The sequence below is a fragment of the Thalassophryne amazonica genome, chromosome 14 (genome assembly GCF_902500255.1).
Source record: "Thalassophryne amazonica chromosome 14, fThaAma1.1, whole genome shotgun sequence".
Classification (NCBI taxonomy): Eukaryota; Metazoa; Chordata; class Actinopteri; order Batrachoidiformes; family Batrachoididae; genus Thalassophryne; species Thalassophryne amazonica.
The window spans coordinates 63,721,673-63,737,350 of NC_047116.1; the positions used below are offsets into that span (position 1 = coordinate 63,721,673).

The 15,678-nt window shown below is 37.2% G+C and overlaps 1 protein-coding gene across 1 annotated transcript in view; it reads left to right on the forward strand.

Moving 5' to 3' along the window:
• lrp1bb (low density lipoprotein receptor-related protein 1Bb) overlaps positions 1-15,678 on the forward strand; it is a 1,555,752-nt gene that overhangs the window by 1,016,837 nt on the left and 523,237 nt on the right. The window contains exons 43-44 of the mRNA XM_034186395.1: positions 3,245-3,449; positions 12,200-12,392. Of these exons, the coding sequence (XP_034042286.1) occupies positions 3,245-3,449; positions 12,200-12,392 (398 nt within the window). The remainder of the gene's footprint in view (positions 1-3,244; positions 3,450-12,199; positions 12,393-15,678) is intronic.

Genomic DNA, 15,678 nt, shown 5'->3' on the forward strand with positions numbered 1-15,678 from the left:
CAGGCACATGGGTTCACAACAAATGTTGAATGATGATGATGCAAATGTACTCAGGTGTGGAACAACATAACATTGTGCAAACTGGCGAGGGTGAATCATACTCAGCTGTGGTATGAAGCAATTGTACCTCATATAAAATTAGAAGAATTAAACTGATGTTATGCTCAGCAAAACTTTTTGGGTACTGTCAATATCATTACAAACAGAAGTGCTGTGAGAGCACATACCTCCACCACATAAAAATATATGTTGTAAAGAGAAAAATCTGAAAAGAAAAATATAGAAACCTCCATATGCTGTATTTTCCTTAACACAACAAGAACAATGATCTGAAAACTGGCTTCCTCATATATATTAAATTAGTGTAAGATAACAAATTGGGCTATTTTTGATGAACACAACAAAATCATGAAAAGTTTATGGTATTTTTATGGTAAATATCTAAGGAAGCAGGTAAACTGAAACCTTTATGTTCAGATTTGCGCTCAGTCTTACCAAACACAATGGATACAGCACAAAAGCATTTGTGCCACTCGTTTTGTGCCCACCTCTCTTTTTGTACCACTTGGTACCTTTAATGGGTTTAGCAGATGCTTGTTTTGCTGGTTGGATACTTTCTGAGAAAAGGCACAGAAGAACATGTTTATTTATATATTATTCTTTTTGATTATTTCATTATTTGATTGATTATGGATTTTTAACTTAACTAGTACACTGACCGAAGAAAGTTTGTATTCCTGTAGAAAATTAGGAGCTTAAGTAGATTTTTCATGGAAGGTTGTATGAGGATGTGTTTGAAGGTGGGATGTAGAAAAAGGTGTACTTATATGTTATATTACATTCTTATTTGAATATAGTAATAAATGAATTCCTATTAAACAAGTTATTGGAAGAGAGTCAGACAAAATTAAACAGAACATTTAGAATATTTGAAACTGGAAATAAGTATCCCACCTCCTGAACACAGTTCATTTAAACCTGAACTCATGGCCAGGCAGCATGGTGGATAGTGGTTAGCACTGTTGCCTCACAGCGCAAAGGTCATGGGTTCAATTCCCACCTATGGCCTTTCTGCGTGGAGTTTGCATGTTCTCCCCATGTTTGCATGAGTTCCCTCCTGGTGCTCCAGCTTCCTCCCACATTCAAAGATGTGCACATTAGGTGATTTGGAAACTTTAAATTGTCCAAAGGTGTGCATGCGGGTGTGAATGTGTTTGTTTGTCTATATGTGGCCCTGTGACAGACTGGCATCCTGTCCTTGCACTCTATGACTGCTGAGATAGGCTCCAGCCCCACGTGACCCTTAATTGGACTGAGCAGTTGAAGATGAGTGTGTGTGTGTGTGTGTGAGAACTCACAGCAAATATAAGATTTTATTCAGCTTATGTATTAAATGAAACGTTGTACAAATTGTGCGAAAACATAATTTATTCATCTTATGTATTTACTGAAACGAAATTTGCTGGAGTTATCAAAAACAGATTTTAGCTAACATCATCTCAGTGTTGTCAAGTTAAACTCAGTCGCAAGGAACACTGACAGCATGCCTTTCACAGTAAAAGTATGTGCTGAAATGCTGGCATTAAATGTTTTCTGTGAGCAACATGTAAACTACCTGATGTTGTTTAACTTTGCTACCAGTAACATCAGCGAGCCACGCCATCTTGGAAGTATGAATGTTACAATGTTAATCAAAATAAAGGTTTCAAAATAAAGGTTTTGAAATTAATCTTCAAAATGTTCATAATAAAGGATGCACATCATCATGCCATGCACAAGCCATATCTGAAAGCTGAGTTCGATCAGACTAATTGCAGGATATGCAAGCCACATACCCACACACAGATGTTTATTGCTTTATAGATAGATATTTATTATAAACCAGACTTTTTTAAACTATTAATGTTGTCTTTGACTATACACAGACATGTACAATTGCCTGATAAATGATAACTTAAGTGATATTAAAATTAAGCCTCTAACATCTGTTACATTTTGCAGTAATTCAGATCTGTAAGGTGCTGCAGTAAAATGTTTTCTGTTCTTCAAACAACATGTCAATATCCCTGTTTTATACGATGATTTTTAAATTTGCATATTAATGAATATGATCACCAATCAGTGTAAAAGACAGTAAGTATATTTGCTGCTGTTATGCTAACTAAATCCATATTTGGACCTCAGAGTATATTCCCTTGGTTGGCAATTTGGCACCATATCCAACCTGTTCCAGAAACACTGTCTGATACTTAAATTCAAACTCAAGTCATTAATTAGGGATTCCTGGCAGTGGCTTCTGACCTGAATCGGTATTAACCCACAAGCGTGGACTTCCACAAGACCACAAATTCATTATTGAAGTGAGCAGTCTCAGGGATTTTTCTTTTTAAATGTTTTTTTTTTTCTCTCTCTCTTTCTTTTGTCTATGGTTTATCTGCATGACTGTGGATTTGAAATGTGCACAGTTCATCTTGTAAAACTCATATGTCCCAAGATATAAATCTTTCATTTATTTACACCACTGGTATTATCTATGCTTTTTCATATTCCTAGAATTCATCCCAGACAATATGAATAAATGTTGTCTCTCTTACCAGCTCTGATGACAATCAGTTTTATCATATTGAAAATGAACTCCACCTTATCAGTGATGAGCTCCTTCATTGCCAGAAGGGGAAGCAGATTACAGGTCATGGAAGTCTCTTGGAATACAGGATCATGTTGATCAGTATAGTAACTGCATAAATCTCCAACAATCAAAATCAACAAATTTTCTTATCCTTGTGTATCCCACCTGGTAGATAGTCTGACATGTAGCCATGTAGCCATAACAGTTCTTATTGCTCCCTGATTCAATTTCAGACGACAGCAATTTGTTTGGTACTTTTTGCTGAGGTGACAGAAATGAAGTGGCACACTCAAAAAAACTGACTCATTGGATTGAATTTCCATCTAATGAATATATGTAGTCCCAACTAAATTAAATACAATTTTCTTACATATAAGTGTTTTTTGAGTTGGTGCTACATCTATTTATTAGATGGAAATCCTGCACATAATTGAGTTGAGTTCATCCAATGAGTCATTTTTTAATGCACTTGTAGAAGAGTGAGGGCATCAATGATGATACCTACATATTATTATGGACCCACTTGGTTATGCCATATTGCGAATGACAATGAATACAACCTCAAAACTGCTCACTAATGAAATGTTTGCTTTGGCTGCCTGTTGTACATTTTAGCCTGATGTTTTGGTCCAACTGGAATGAGCAGAGACCCAGCATCATGAGATCGACTTTAGCCGGCAAGAACATGAAGATTATCATCAGCTCTGATATCTTGACTCCCAATGGACTAACAATTGACCACAAAGCAGAGAAGCTCTACTTCTCAGATGGAAGCCTTGGCAGGATTGAGAGATGTGACTATGATGGTTCTTACAGATATGTGAGTATATATATAAAAACACTTAGCAACTTATGTAAAATCAACGAAAATATGCTTGGCCAACCAGACTTTAATTTGCTCCTCAAAATACGCAATTACAAACAGAATGCATAGACACAAAGAAGGAACCCAACAATTCTAAAAGTATTTGCTTTTAAATCTGATTATCATTTATGAATTGTTTTGTTTGATCCACAAGTAATCATAATTTTGATTTCCTCTCAGATTTTCATAATGACTACTTTGCATTTGATATTGGAATCTACTGTACACACAAGAAATGACTGACCACCAAGGTCCATGAGAGGTCACAGAAAACAAGACTTTCAAAATACATTTCTGCTGAAACTTACCAGTGGATTTTTAACCAACCACAAAATCATCCTTACTTGATCATGGTCAGAACCCATACTTGACAAGGGGGATTTATACCCAGGGGATTGAGGGGCTACAGAGTACCAAAACCTCAAGTGACATCTCTTCTAAAATGCACTGCTAGATTTTCACCAAACATTTACAAAATGATCAGGGTGAAAAATTCATACTGTACAAGAGCTGAAAAGTAATGGCGGATTTTGACTTACATTTCACAAAATGAACATGAGTTGATGAAAAATCACTATTAGTATTAATGATGGGTTGACACTCCATGCAGATGAGCTTAGAAAGTCTGGCAAAAACATTTGCTGAAAAATGGTCCATTGTTGAGTCAAAGATCCAAGATCGAAAATAGTCTTCAGGCTCTCTGAAGGGCCTAGGACATGTCCATTCATCAAATAATAATAATGCTGTAGCATCACTGTGCAGATGTTGCCACGTAGCCATCTTTCAACTTGTACTTCTCCATGAAAATGTACCTCAACTGCTCCATGCGGCATACCTCACCTTACTAGTAGAGAAGCTGTACCAAAAACATTTTCTCTGAGCACCTGTCCCAAATCCAGAGATATTCCCTTTTGGAATGATATGTAAAGAAAAGAAGCAGCTCTTAAAATTTGAGAAAATAAAACCATGGTTTTTTCAGTTTTCTTTGATGAATAACTTAAATGATAAGCAATCTACAAAAATAGACACTTCTCAACTGACAATCAATTAATCTACCTTTTGTAGCTGCTCTTGTGTTTATAGTAAATTGGACAATTTATCACATTTCCAACTCTAAGTGATGGAGTTTTATCGTTTGGAAATATTTGAGAAACAATGGTACACATACAGGCAGAGAATGTCAAATGGGTCTGCCCTTTTCAGCTGAAATGAACCAATTTTCTATCTGCTGCCATATAATCTTCAATCACTGTTGAACTCCTAGGACTTGACAATACAAGAGGTTGGCTCCGAGATCGCTTTTCATGCTTTGCCTTGTATTTCATTCCTGAGAGCATCTTTGGTTTACTTTGGAATAATCATCACATTTTTTATTTATTCATTTTTTTACTGGATTGAAGAAACTCACTTGAGTGCAGCTCTTCTTTGTGCACAGGATGCTGCATGCATAATGTACAACATCCCCAAACTCCAAATTAAATACAGTGTGTGCCTTCCCTGGTGTACAGGATTATCATACAGTGTGTATGTTTTGTTTTCACTGTGGATTTCAGTTTTTGCTTGACATGACCTCTCCACAACTTGGCCCACCTCAATTAGCAACTAATATGTTTGCCAAGCAGGGCTACAAGGCCCAGAAGGTTACCACCTTTGGGTGTGTACCTGCCCTTGCTACAGCCTCGTCTAGCTAATAAAGGGCCTTGCACCAACACTCATGTGGGCGTAGATTTTCAATTGCAATTAAAATGTGCAAATTAAACACACAGGCCAGTTGTCAACTGCACAGTACAGTCTGTGTTTGTGGTATTCTTATGTATAACATCCCCTCAATTTTTATCAGTGGAGCTGAGAGTTTTAGTACTGCTTTCCCTGCAGTAGTTTAAAATACCTGATTATGGTTGTTTTAATTAATTTTACTCTCATCTGATGTTATTAAATGTGCAAAAATTAGAAAAAGTTGCAAGACTCACCAAAAAAAAAATAAATAAATAAAAAATTGATTCTTAAATTATTAGGAAGCATAGTACAATATTATTAGGGAGCATAGTACCATACTGTGCCAGTATGCTAGCCATATGAAAGGGGAAATAAGGTGTTTCTTGTGTTGACTTCTAACTTTAAGTAAATGCCATTTAGTAAGAAGCTATTTTATACATAGTCTTTCTATTTTCAGAACCTATAACTAATTGGACAAACTAAATATATGGATTATTTTTCATTCATGTTATCATTTTTCAGCCAGCATGCTTTAGGCAAATCAGTGGTGGATACATGCAAATTTCCAAGGCAGTGAATATGTCTTTGACTTCATTTGCATCTATCTTTAAGAAATAAAAATAGGCTCATACCAAGAGACACGCATAGATTCTGGCCACCATAGGGTAGAAAGTGAAGTACCTTGAAATATGTAATATAATATACCATTTTAAAGGTTGCTGTCTGGAGTATTAAAGTTTCAGAGCTTAATACCTGTGGAGACACGTTGGAATCAATATTCAAATCACCTTGCCGTGGGCAAAAAAAAAAAAAAAAAAAAATGCATTTTTGAAGATTCTTGGACCATACTTTGATGAATCTATTTCCTTAAAACTAATACTCTTCTAACGGCATGTCTGTATTTCCAGTCCAATACATGTCCAATACACAAACGTGACGTACACCAAAATATGACATACACAAGTGAGAGAGATTTGTTGGAACTGTTAGCTATTGCTTGCTTGAAGTGTTCAAACCAAGATGTATTGCAAGTACCAAGCAACAGTGCACTTTAACTCATGTCATAGCTGGTTCTGTAACAACTGGAATACTATAGAGCGTGACATACACAAATCATGACATACCATGTCTGTGTATCATTAATGGACCTGGTATCAAATACATTCAAATAAATATCTGACTAAATAGTAACTAAATGTTAACTATACTTTAACTAGTGATATTCCATAAATGGCTGCCCTGCATCACTGGTATATCATCTCTGGGGTGCAAGTTTTGTGACGTGCAAAAATGTGACATACTCTGTAACAGGAAACAATAAATTAGTGTGCATGTTCCCATGCAACAAGCTGATAGTATGGTACTATTTGGTGAATCTGTCTGGAAGATAGCATTCTCACACACTGAGTTACTGTGCAAGAACATGAGTGATATACTAAAGGGGTTATAGGCTTCTGTAGAGTGAATGGAGAAACTGTGCACAGTGATTGTTATGTCTGTTGTCTTAACAGTTATGCAGCATCATGGATTTTCAAGGATTTTCAAATAAGAAAACAGAAAACCAAACTTGAGTTTCCCATCTTTAAGATCTTCACTCTCACGCATCTTCAACCACTTACTACAATTAAGGATCACGGGGGGGGGGTTACTGGAACCTATCCCAGCAATCATAGGGTGTGAGGTGGGGTACACCCTGAACAGGACACCAGTCTGTCTTAGGGCCACATATAGACACAAGCACATTCAGACTCACACCTATGGACAATTTAAAGATTCCAATCCACCTCACCTGCATGTCTTGGGATGTGGGAGGAAGCCGGAGCACCCAGAGAGAACCCTTTGCAAGCACGGGGAGAACATGCAAACTCTACACAGAAAGGCCACAGGTGGGAATCAATCTCATGACATTTTGCTGAGAGACAACAGTGCTAACCACTAAGCCACCATGCTGCCCAATTTCAAATCTTTATTTGAAGAACATCCTTCTGTGTTTCCCTCCACCATGACGCTGCATAATTGTTGAGACATCAGACATAAGAATTACTGTGTAGAGGTTCTCCATTCACAGCCTCAGAAGACTATAACTTCTTCATTGTTGTCATGGGTTTCTTTGTGGCTTCCATCACTAATCTCCTACCTCCATGGTCTGTCACTGTTTGATAACTGCCTCCCCAGACAGAGTTACCATACAGTACAATTCTATTTGTATTTCTTAATGATTGATGTAAATCAATCAATCAATCAATTTTTTATATAGCGCCAAATCACAACAAACAGCTGCCCCAAGGCGCTTTATATTGTAAGGCAAGGCCATACAATAATTATGTAAAACCCCAACGGTCAAAACGACCCCCTGTGAGCAAGCACTTGGCTACAGTGGGAAGGAAAAACTCCCTTTTAACAGGAAGAAACCTCCAGCAGAACCAGGCCCAGGGAGGGGCAGTCTTCTGCTGGGACTGGTTGGGGCTGAGGGAGAGAACCAGGAAAAAGACTTGCTGTGGAGGGGAGCAGAGATCGATCACTAATGATTAAATGCAGAGTGGTGCATACAGAGCAAAAAGAGAAAGAAACAGTGCATCATGGGAACCCCCCAGCAGTCTACGTCTATAGCAGCATAACTAAGGGATGGTTCAGGGTCACCTGATCCAGCCCTAACTATAAGCTTTAGCAAAAAGGAAAGTTTTAAGCCTAATCTTAAAAGTAGAGAGGGTGTCTGTCTCCCTGATCTGAATTGGGAGCTGGTTCCACAGGAGCGGAGCCTGAAAGCTGAAGGCTCTGCCTCCCATTCTACTCTTACAAACCCTAGGAACTACAAGTAAGCCTGCAGTCTGAGAGCGAAGCGCTCTATTGGGGTGATATGGTACTACGAGGTCCCTAAGATAAGATGGGACCTGATTATTCAAAACCTTATAAGTAAGAAGAAGAATTTTAAATTCTATTCTAGAATTAACAGGAAGCCAATGAAGAGAGGCCAATATGGGTGAGATATGCTCTCTCCTTCTAGTCCCCGTTAGTACTCTAGCTGCAGCATTTTGAATTAACTGAAGGCTTTTTAGGGAACTTTTAGGACAACCTGATAATAATGAATTACAATAGTCCAGCCTAGAGGAAATAAATGCATGAATTAGTTTTTCAGCATCACTCTGAGACAAGACCTTTCTGATTTTAGAGATATTGCGTAAATGCAAAAAAGCAGTCCTACATATTTGTTTAATATGCGCTTTGAATGACATATCCTGATCAAAAATGACTCCAAGATTTCTCACAGTATTACTAGAGGTCAGGGTAATGCCATCCAGAGTAAGGATCTGGTTAGACACCATTTTTCTAAGATTTGTGGGGCCAAGTACAATAACTTCAGTTTTATCTGAGTTTAAAAGCAGGAAATTAGAGGTCATCCATGTCTTTATGTCTGTAAGACAATCCTGCAGTTTAGCTAATTGGTGTGTGTCCTCTGGCTTCATGGATAGATAAAGCTGGGTATCATCTGCGTAACAATGAAAATTTAAGCAATACCGTCTAATAATACCGCCTAAGGGAAGCATGTATAAAGTGAATAAAATTGGTCCTAGCACAGAACCTTGTGGAACTCCATAATTAACTTTAGTCTGTGAAGAAGATTCCCCATTTACATGAACAAATTGTAATCTATTAGACAAATATGATTCAAACCACCGCAGCGCAGTGCCTTTAATACCTATGGCATGCTCTAATCTCTGTAATAAAATTTTATGGTCAACAGTATCAAAAGCAGCACTGAGGTCTAACAGAACAAGCACAGAGATGAGTCCACTGTCCGAGGCCATAAGAAGATCACTAATCACTAAGACCTTCACTAATGCTCTTTCTGTACTATGATGAATTCTAAAACCTGACTGAAACTCTTCAAATAGACCATTCCTCTGCAGATGATCAGTTAGCTGTTTTACAACTACCCTTTCAAGAATTTTTGAGAGAAAAGGAAGGTTGGAGATTGGCCTATAATTAGCTAAGATAGCTGGGTCAAGTGATGGCTTTTTAAGTAATGGTTTAATTACTGCCACCTTAAAAGCCTGTGGTACATAGCCAACTAACAAAGATAGATTGATCATATTTAAGATCGAAGCATTAAATAATGGTAGGGCTTCCTTGAGCAGCCTGGTAGGAATGGGGTCTAATAAACATGTTGATGGTTTGGATGAAGTAACTAATGAAAATAACTCAGACAGAACAATCGGAGAGAAAGAGTCTAACCAAATACCGGCATCACTGAAAGCAGCCAAAGATAACGATACATCTTTGGGATGGTTATGAGTAATTTTTTCTCTAATAGTTAAAATTTTGTTAGCAAAGAAAGTCATGAAGTCATTACTAGTTAAAGTTAATGGAATACTCAGCTCAATAGAGCTCTGACTCTTTGTCAGCCTGGCTACAGTGCTGAAAAGAAACCTGGGGTTGTTCTTATTTTCTTCAATTAGTGATGAGTAGAAAGATGTCCTAGCTTTACGGAGGGCTTTTTTTTATAGAGCAACAGACTCTTTTTCCAGGCTAAGTGAAGATCTTCTAAATTAGTGAGACGCCATATCCTCTCTAACTTACGGGTTATCTGCTTTAAGCTACGAGTTTGTGAGTTATACCACGGAGTCAGGCACTTCTGATTTAAAGCTCTCTTTTTTAGAGGAGCTACAGCATCCAAAGTTGTCTTCAATGAGGATGTAAAACTATTGACGAGATACTCTATCTCACTTACAGAGTTTAGGTAGCTACTCTGCACTGTGTTGGTATATGGCATTAGAGAACATAAAGAAGGAATCATATCCTTAAACATAGTTACAGCGCTTTCTGAAAGACTTCTAGTGTAATGAAACTTATTCCCCACTGCTGGGTAGTCCATCAGAGTAAATGTAAATGTTATTAAGAAATGATCAGACAGAAGGGAGTTTTCAGGGAATACTGTTAAGTCTTCTATTTCCATACCATAAGTCAGAACAAGATCTAAGATATGATTAAAGTGGTGGGTGGACTCATTTACTTTTTGAGCAAAGCCAATAGAGTCTAATAATAGATTAAATGCAGTGTTGAGGCTGTCATTCTCAGCATATGTGTGTAAATGAAGTCCAAGACATATTCAATGAAATTGACTCACATTTACTTTGTCCATTTACTTATGGGTTCTCAACATATTCTCTTGATTAATCTCATATGATATTGTATGAAAAGCTAAGCACAGTATTTCATGCATATTTGTACAAATTTCCATCTGCATTTGTCTTTAACATTCAGAAATGCACTTTGGGGTTCTCGTTTTGGTAATAATAATAATAATAATAATAATAATAATAATAATAATAATAATAAGCACAAGTTAAATTGCTGACTTTTTTAAATCAGAAAAGCCACCACCTTGTGTTCAGTGACATCATCACAGCATCCTGGCCTACAAATATGTAGGATATCATGAATTTTTTTGCATTGCTTTTCATATGATTTACAATTATTTTTTCATTATGATCACCTGGAGATCTGAAAATGGAAGAAAAAAATGACTGTAATTCCTAAATGGTTAATCTAATGTGTTTGTAAAACCCTAGAGTTAAAACTGAAATTTGACACAAGCATATCTTCATTACCTGAGGCCAAAATACGGCCATCGGGAATAGACTTTGCATTCATCCATCCATCAATTCCTGTTACTGCAAGGGACTTCAGATCCACAGGGGCCATTCTTGGGACAAGATCAAAAATGGTTAACCTTGACCTATTTTAAGGGGTCAGAAGGTCACATTCTGTTTCCTATTTTTATACTCATATGGCTGACGGTATTTTAGAATTGCTTTATCTTTTAAAATTTCAAATAAACTGTGGTCGTGCAGAGAGAAAAAAATATATATAAAAATTGCACCACCATCCAACTACATATGGATCTGACTAGAACAGTGAGTACCCTCGAGGACAGTTCCTCTTTACTGCAACAGTGTCATTACATGCTTTTGGTGCGGATGTCATAGAGAAAAAGTGGTCACATTGGCATACTCCTCTGTGCCGTTTTGAGAGTGGAGTGCCATGTCAGTAATGCAGGCAGTGCCTCACAGAGGGCAGTGGAGTATGTGGTAAGTGAAGATGTCAGCATGTTTAGCAGGAGAAAGACACCTCTTTTACCATGACGAGAGAATATCAGCTGAGAGCTGGATTACTTGTAGAAGGGTTAGTGTCATTTATTTTGTGTGTTAGCTGTGTGATCTCTGGCTATGCAGTTTGTGCCACAGTGTCAAAGAATAGCATGCTGGAATAATCAGTTAGATGTTTGGCAAAATGGCAACAGCCCTACCATGTTTTAATATTGTCGAATGGCACAAGTGAGGAGAATGTTTGAAATATGTTCACATTTTCCCTGAACATGAATTTGGCAGAAAAGTAATGTGCTACTGGCTGTAAACCTAATGTCTCCCAAATCTAATTTTCTATCAATATGTTCCATCATGCTCCATCTGGTGTTCTATCTTTGCCTCTCCCTCATTTGCTGTCTCGGTCTGTCTGTCTGTCAGCCTGTCTCTCTCTCTCTCTTCTAATGGCTGGTCGTTGCATCCACACACTGGGTTTCTTTAATCAACACCTGTCCTGTTATTTCCACTGTGGCATAAAACTAATGTGACTCTACTTACAAGCCTGTCCTGCTAATGGCTCAGGCTGAAGAGCACTTGGGAACCCATGATTCCACCAACACCAAAATCCTGGAGAGTTCCACAAGGAAGCATCTGATGAATTCCTGCCTTCCTGCCTGTGGCACTGTCATTTACTCCCCAAACATCTGGGTGAAGCAGTCAATCGGGTGGTGGGGGTGACGTTGTGATTAACGAGTCGAAACATTACAATTCTCCTCATTTAACACTTTTATTCTAAGTAGAACTGTACAATTTTCCTTTTTTTTCAGGTTTGACTGGATATGGGATTATTTCTCTTTGTACAGGATAGTGTAACTGATCACACATACTCTCCTCTGCAATTTCTAGGTCATCGTTAAATCAGGCCCTGGGAATTTTTTTGGACTTGCCATCTATGGAGATTTTATCTACTGGTCAGACTGGGCCCGCAGGTCTGTGCTGCGATCATACAAGTACACAGGTGGAGACACCAAGGTACTTCGAGCAGATATGTCTCATCAACCAATGGGAATCATTGCTGTGGCCAGCGACACAAACAATTGTGAGTGCTTTTTGGGAGTATTTTTGTTTCAGCAAAATGTTTGTGTGTACTTGCCGGTATATTCTAAAAACGTATTAAAAATACTCATATTTGCTATATTTGTGTGGTTTAGAACACTATACGAAACTAAATGTGGAGTTGTAGTGAATTCATTTTTTGTTGTTGTAAATGACTACAAAGTTTGAAACACTACTTAATGAAGATTCTAAAATATAATTCACAGTGATGATAATAATTAACATAATAATAACCAATACATCCTGACAGAGCTTGGATTGATGAAAGGCCAAAATCTACATTGGGAAAAAAATCTAATTTGCAGTGACACCTTTTTTTCAGTATTAGAGTGCCATAAGAGGAAGTAAAAAAAAAAAAATAAAAAAAAAATAAACAAATATCTCTCTGTTTAAAGTTATAATATTTACAGGATATTTCAGAAAGTTGTTACAACTCAACTGTAAATGGATAAACTAATTGCTCAATTGCATTTATGACAAAAAATATACATAAGTATAAATATACAGAATGTTTTCAGGTGATTTTGGTGAAAGTGTGTTACATGTATTGAGAATTTAAACAATATTTTTTATATTATTTATCCATTTTTTAACTTTCTTTTGTTGACATTTTTAAACAGGAATAGAACAGAAGTCATGTTAGATATGAACTGAAAAGGGGAATGTTTCAGAATAGGTCAACATCAAATAATAAATCAAGTTCAGCTGTGGTGTAAACTTTGTGTACACTCATTATGGACATAGATGCCATGGCAATATTGACCTTTCAATGATTTCTTTAAAACATTTTCATTTTCTTCTGCAGAATGAACATACATCTTTAGTTAAAAAAATAATTATTATTTGTGTAGATGTTTTAATTTGGGCAGCACAGTGGAGAGTGGTTAGCACAGTTGCCTCACAGCAAGAAGGCCATGGGCTTGATTCCCACCTGGGGCCTTTCTGTGTGGAGTTTGCATGTTCTCCCTGTGTCTGCATGGGTTCTCTCTGGGTGCTCCGGCTTCATCCCACATCCAAAGACATGCATGTTAGGTGAATTGAAAACTTGTAACTGACCCTAGATATGGGTGCGGGTGTGAATATGTTTGCCTCTCTATATGTGGCCCTGTGATAGGGCCCCTTCACACATAGTACGAATAAGTACAACTCAGGGCGACTCACGGTGGAACAGCTCATATGAGCGAACCACAAAACATCGAGCTTATGGGCAGGCGTGCACATCATGCAGCTGCTGTGAAAAAAAATACATGCCACCCACATGATTCAAACCTGCACTTTCCAAAACCTCTGATTGCCAGTCAGAAACGTTACTACTGACCAACTATCGCTGTCCTGTGAAAGGTGTGGGAAAATGCCTGATATCAAGAAGGACATGGACGTATTTAAAACAAATTTAAAAAAAAAAATGTGAGCTGTTTTTTTTTTTTTCTTTTTTTTTTTTTTTGAAAATGAGATGTGAAATTTAGGAATTGATGGTTTTCTTTACCTAAATTGAAACAAATAACCCATTTGGAAATTTCAAATTCATTTTTCTGTTGACCAGCTGATGAAAACAAAATTTTTTACATCAAATGACATTAACATTTGATATTTTTGTCAAAATTCCAGGGTGCCAACAACATTATGTGCAGTACTGTAAGTACGACCCTTTGGCTTTTCCCTTGTTTTTGCCCGGAGTCGCCACAGCAGATCCGAGGTGAATCTGCAGGTTGATTTGGCACAAGTTTTTTGCCGAATGCTCTTCTTGACACAGCTCCACATACATGGACAGTAGGCAGGAGTGGACTTGAACCAGGAACCTTCTGCACAAGAAACAAGTGTATTTAAGCATTTAATTTACTCACATTTAAAAATAGAATTGAGATAAACACACAACTGCCATCTGAAAAAGAAAGAGTGATTCAGCATTATGTCATTATGAAATTGTGTGACAAAAGGGTAATCTAGCTCTTAGACAATGTTGTAGAAGGGTTTCTCATTGGACTGTACCAAAAGGGTGCAAATAATAAATTAAAGTAGTCATATTTAGAATCATTCCAATGTAATTAATAAAAAGGCCTATGTTGTTTAGGGAGTTCTATTTCCAAGTAGGACAGAGGGAGAAAGGATTCAGTGTGTCCCACAGGTTTGCCTCATTTATCTCGTCACGGGGAACAATCACATCCTGTGATTTGCATAGGCTCAACTTCAGAAACTAAAGCATGCATCGACAGCTGTGATGGATTTGATAATCATTTTGACCTTTTTGATCATTACGTTGTTATCCCCTTATTATATCCCCTTTGTAAGCAATATTCCGACTTCATGAATAATCATAGAAATATTCTACCTGAGCTTTGCAGAACAGAGAAACGGCTTCTTGTCTCATGAATAAAACAGATGGCTGGAAGGCAGGTAATACCAGAGGGTCTTCGATGGACGCATGCATCCCTGAGACTGAAAATCAGCACGCTGTCTCTTGATCTTAAACCTCTCCCACAGTTTATTTCCCAATGAGTCTGCCACTTGCATTGTCTTTCACCAGTCTTGCCTGAAGTATGGTAATATTATTTAATGCACTACATACATTTCATAGAACTACACAAAAGTTTTTTTTCTTCTTCTTTCACACAGGACCGCAGGCAGAGAAGCACAAAATATGCCTGTGTAATATGTTTCCGACCTGGAGGATAGTCGCTTGAAGTGCATAATTGTACAAACCTTAAGGCTGCAGTTTCCATTTGATTCAAATGTTGACCCCTGATGATCCTTTATATAATTTAAAGTACTTATTTATTACTTAGTTCTTATTACTTTGTCATGATGTAACTCAAACCAGTTTGCAAACATGCCCTGTAGTGAAACATTAATAATGGCTGGTAAGAGCAATGCATCACATTTGCAACATAATCAGATCCAGTGCAATTGTGATGCAGCTGTGCCTGCTCAGACCATTACTGTCATTTTATCAGTACTCCTAGTTTGACTGTAATTGCCGCCAACACGTTGACAGACTTTAAATCTACTGTACTAATACTTATAGTTATACTTATGAATAACTGAGACAATTTTGATAAGTAATCTTACAAATGGAAGTTCTTAGCTTCACTTTTTTCTACAAGATCTTGCAACAATAAATAGTACAATAGTGAAAAATATGTTTTTTTTCATTTCTATAACACTTCTTTTGATTAACCAGAACAAATTAAGCTATCATTTCAACTAATTAATTTAACTGCTTTTCTTTATTAAATTCATTCTGGCATTTTGAAATGTTAAAATGCATTTCA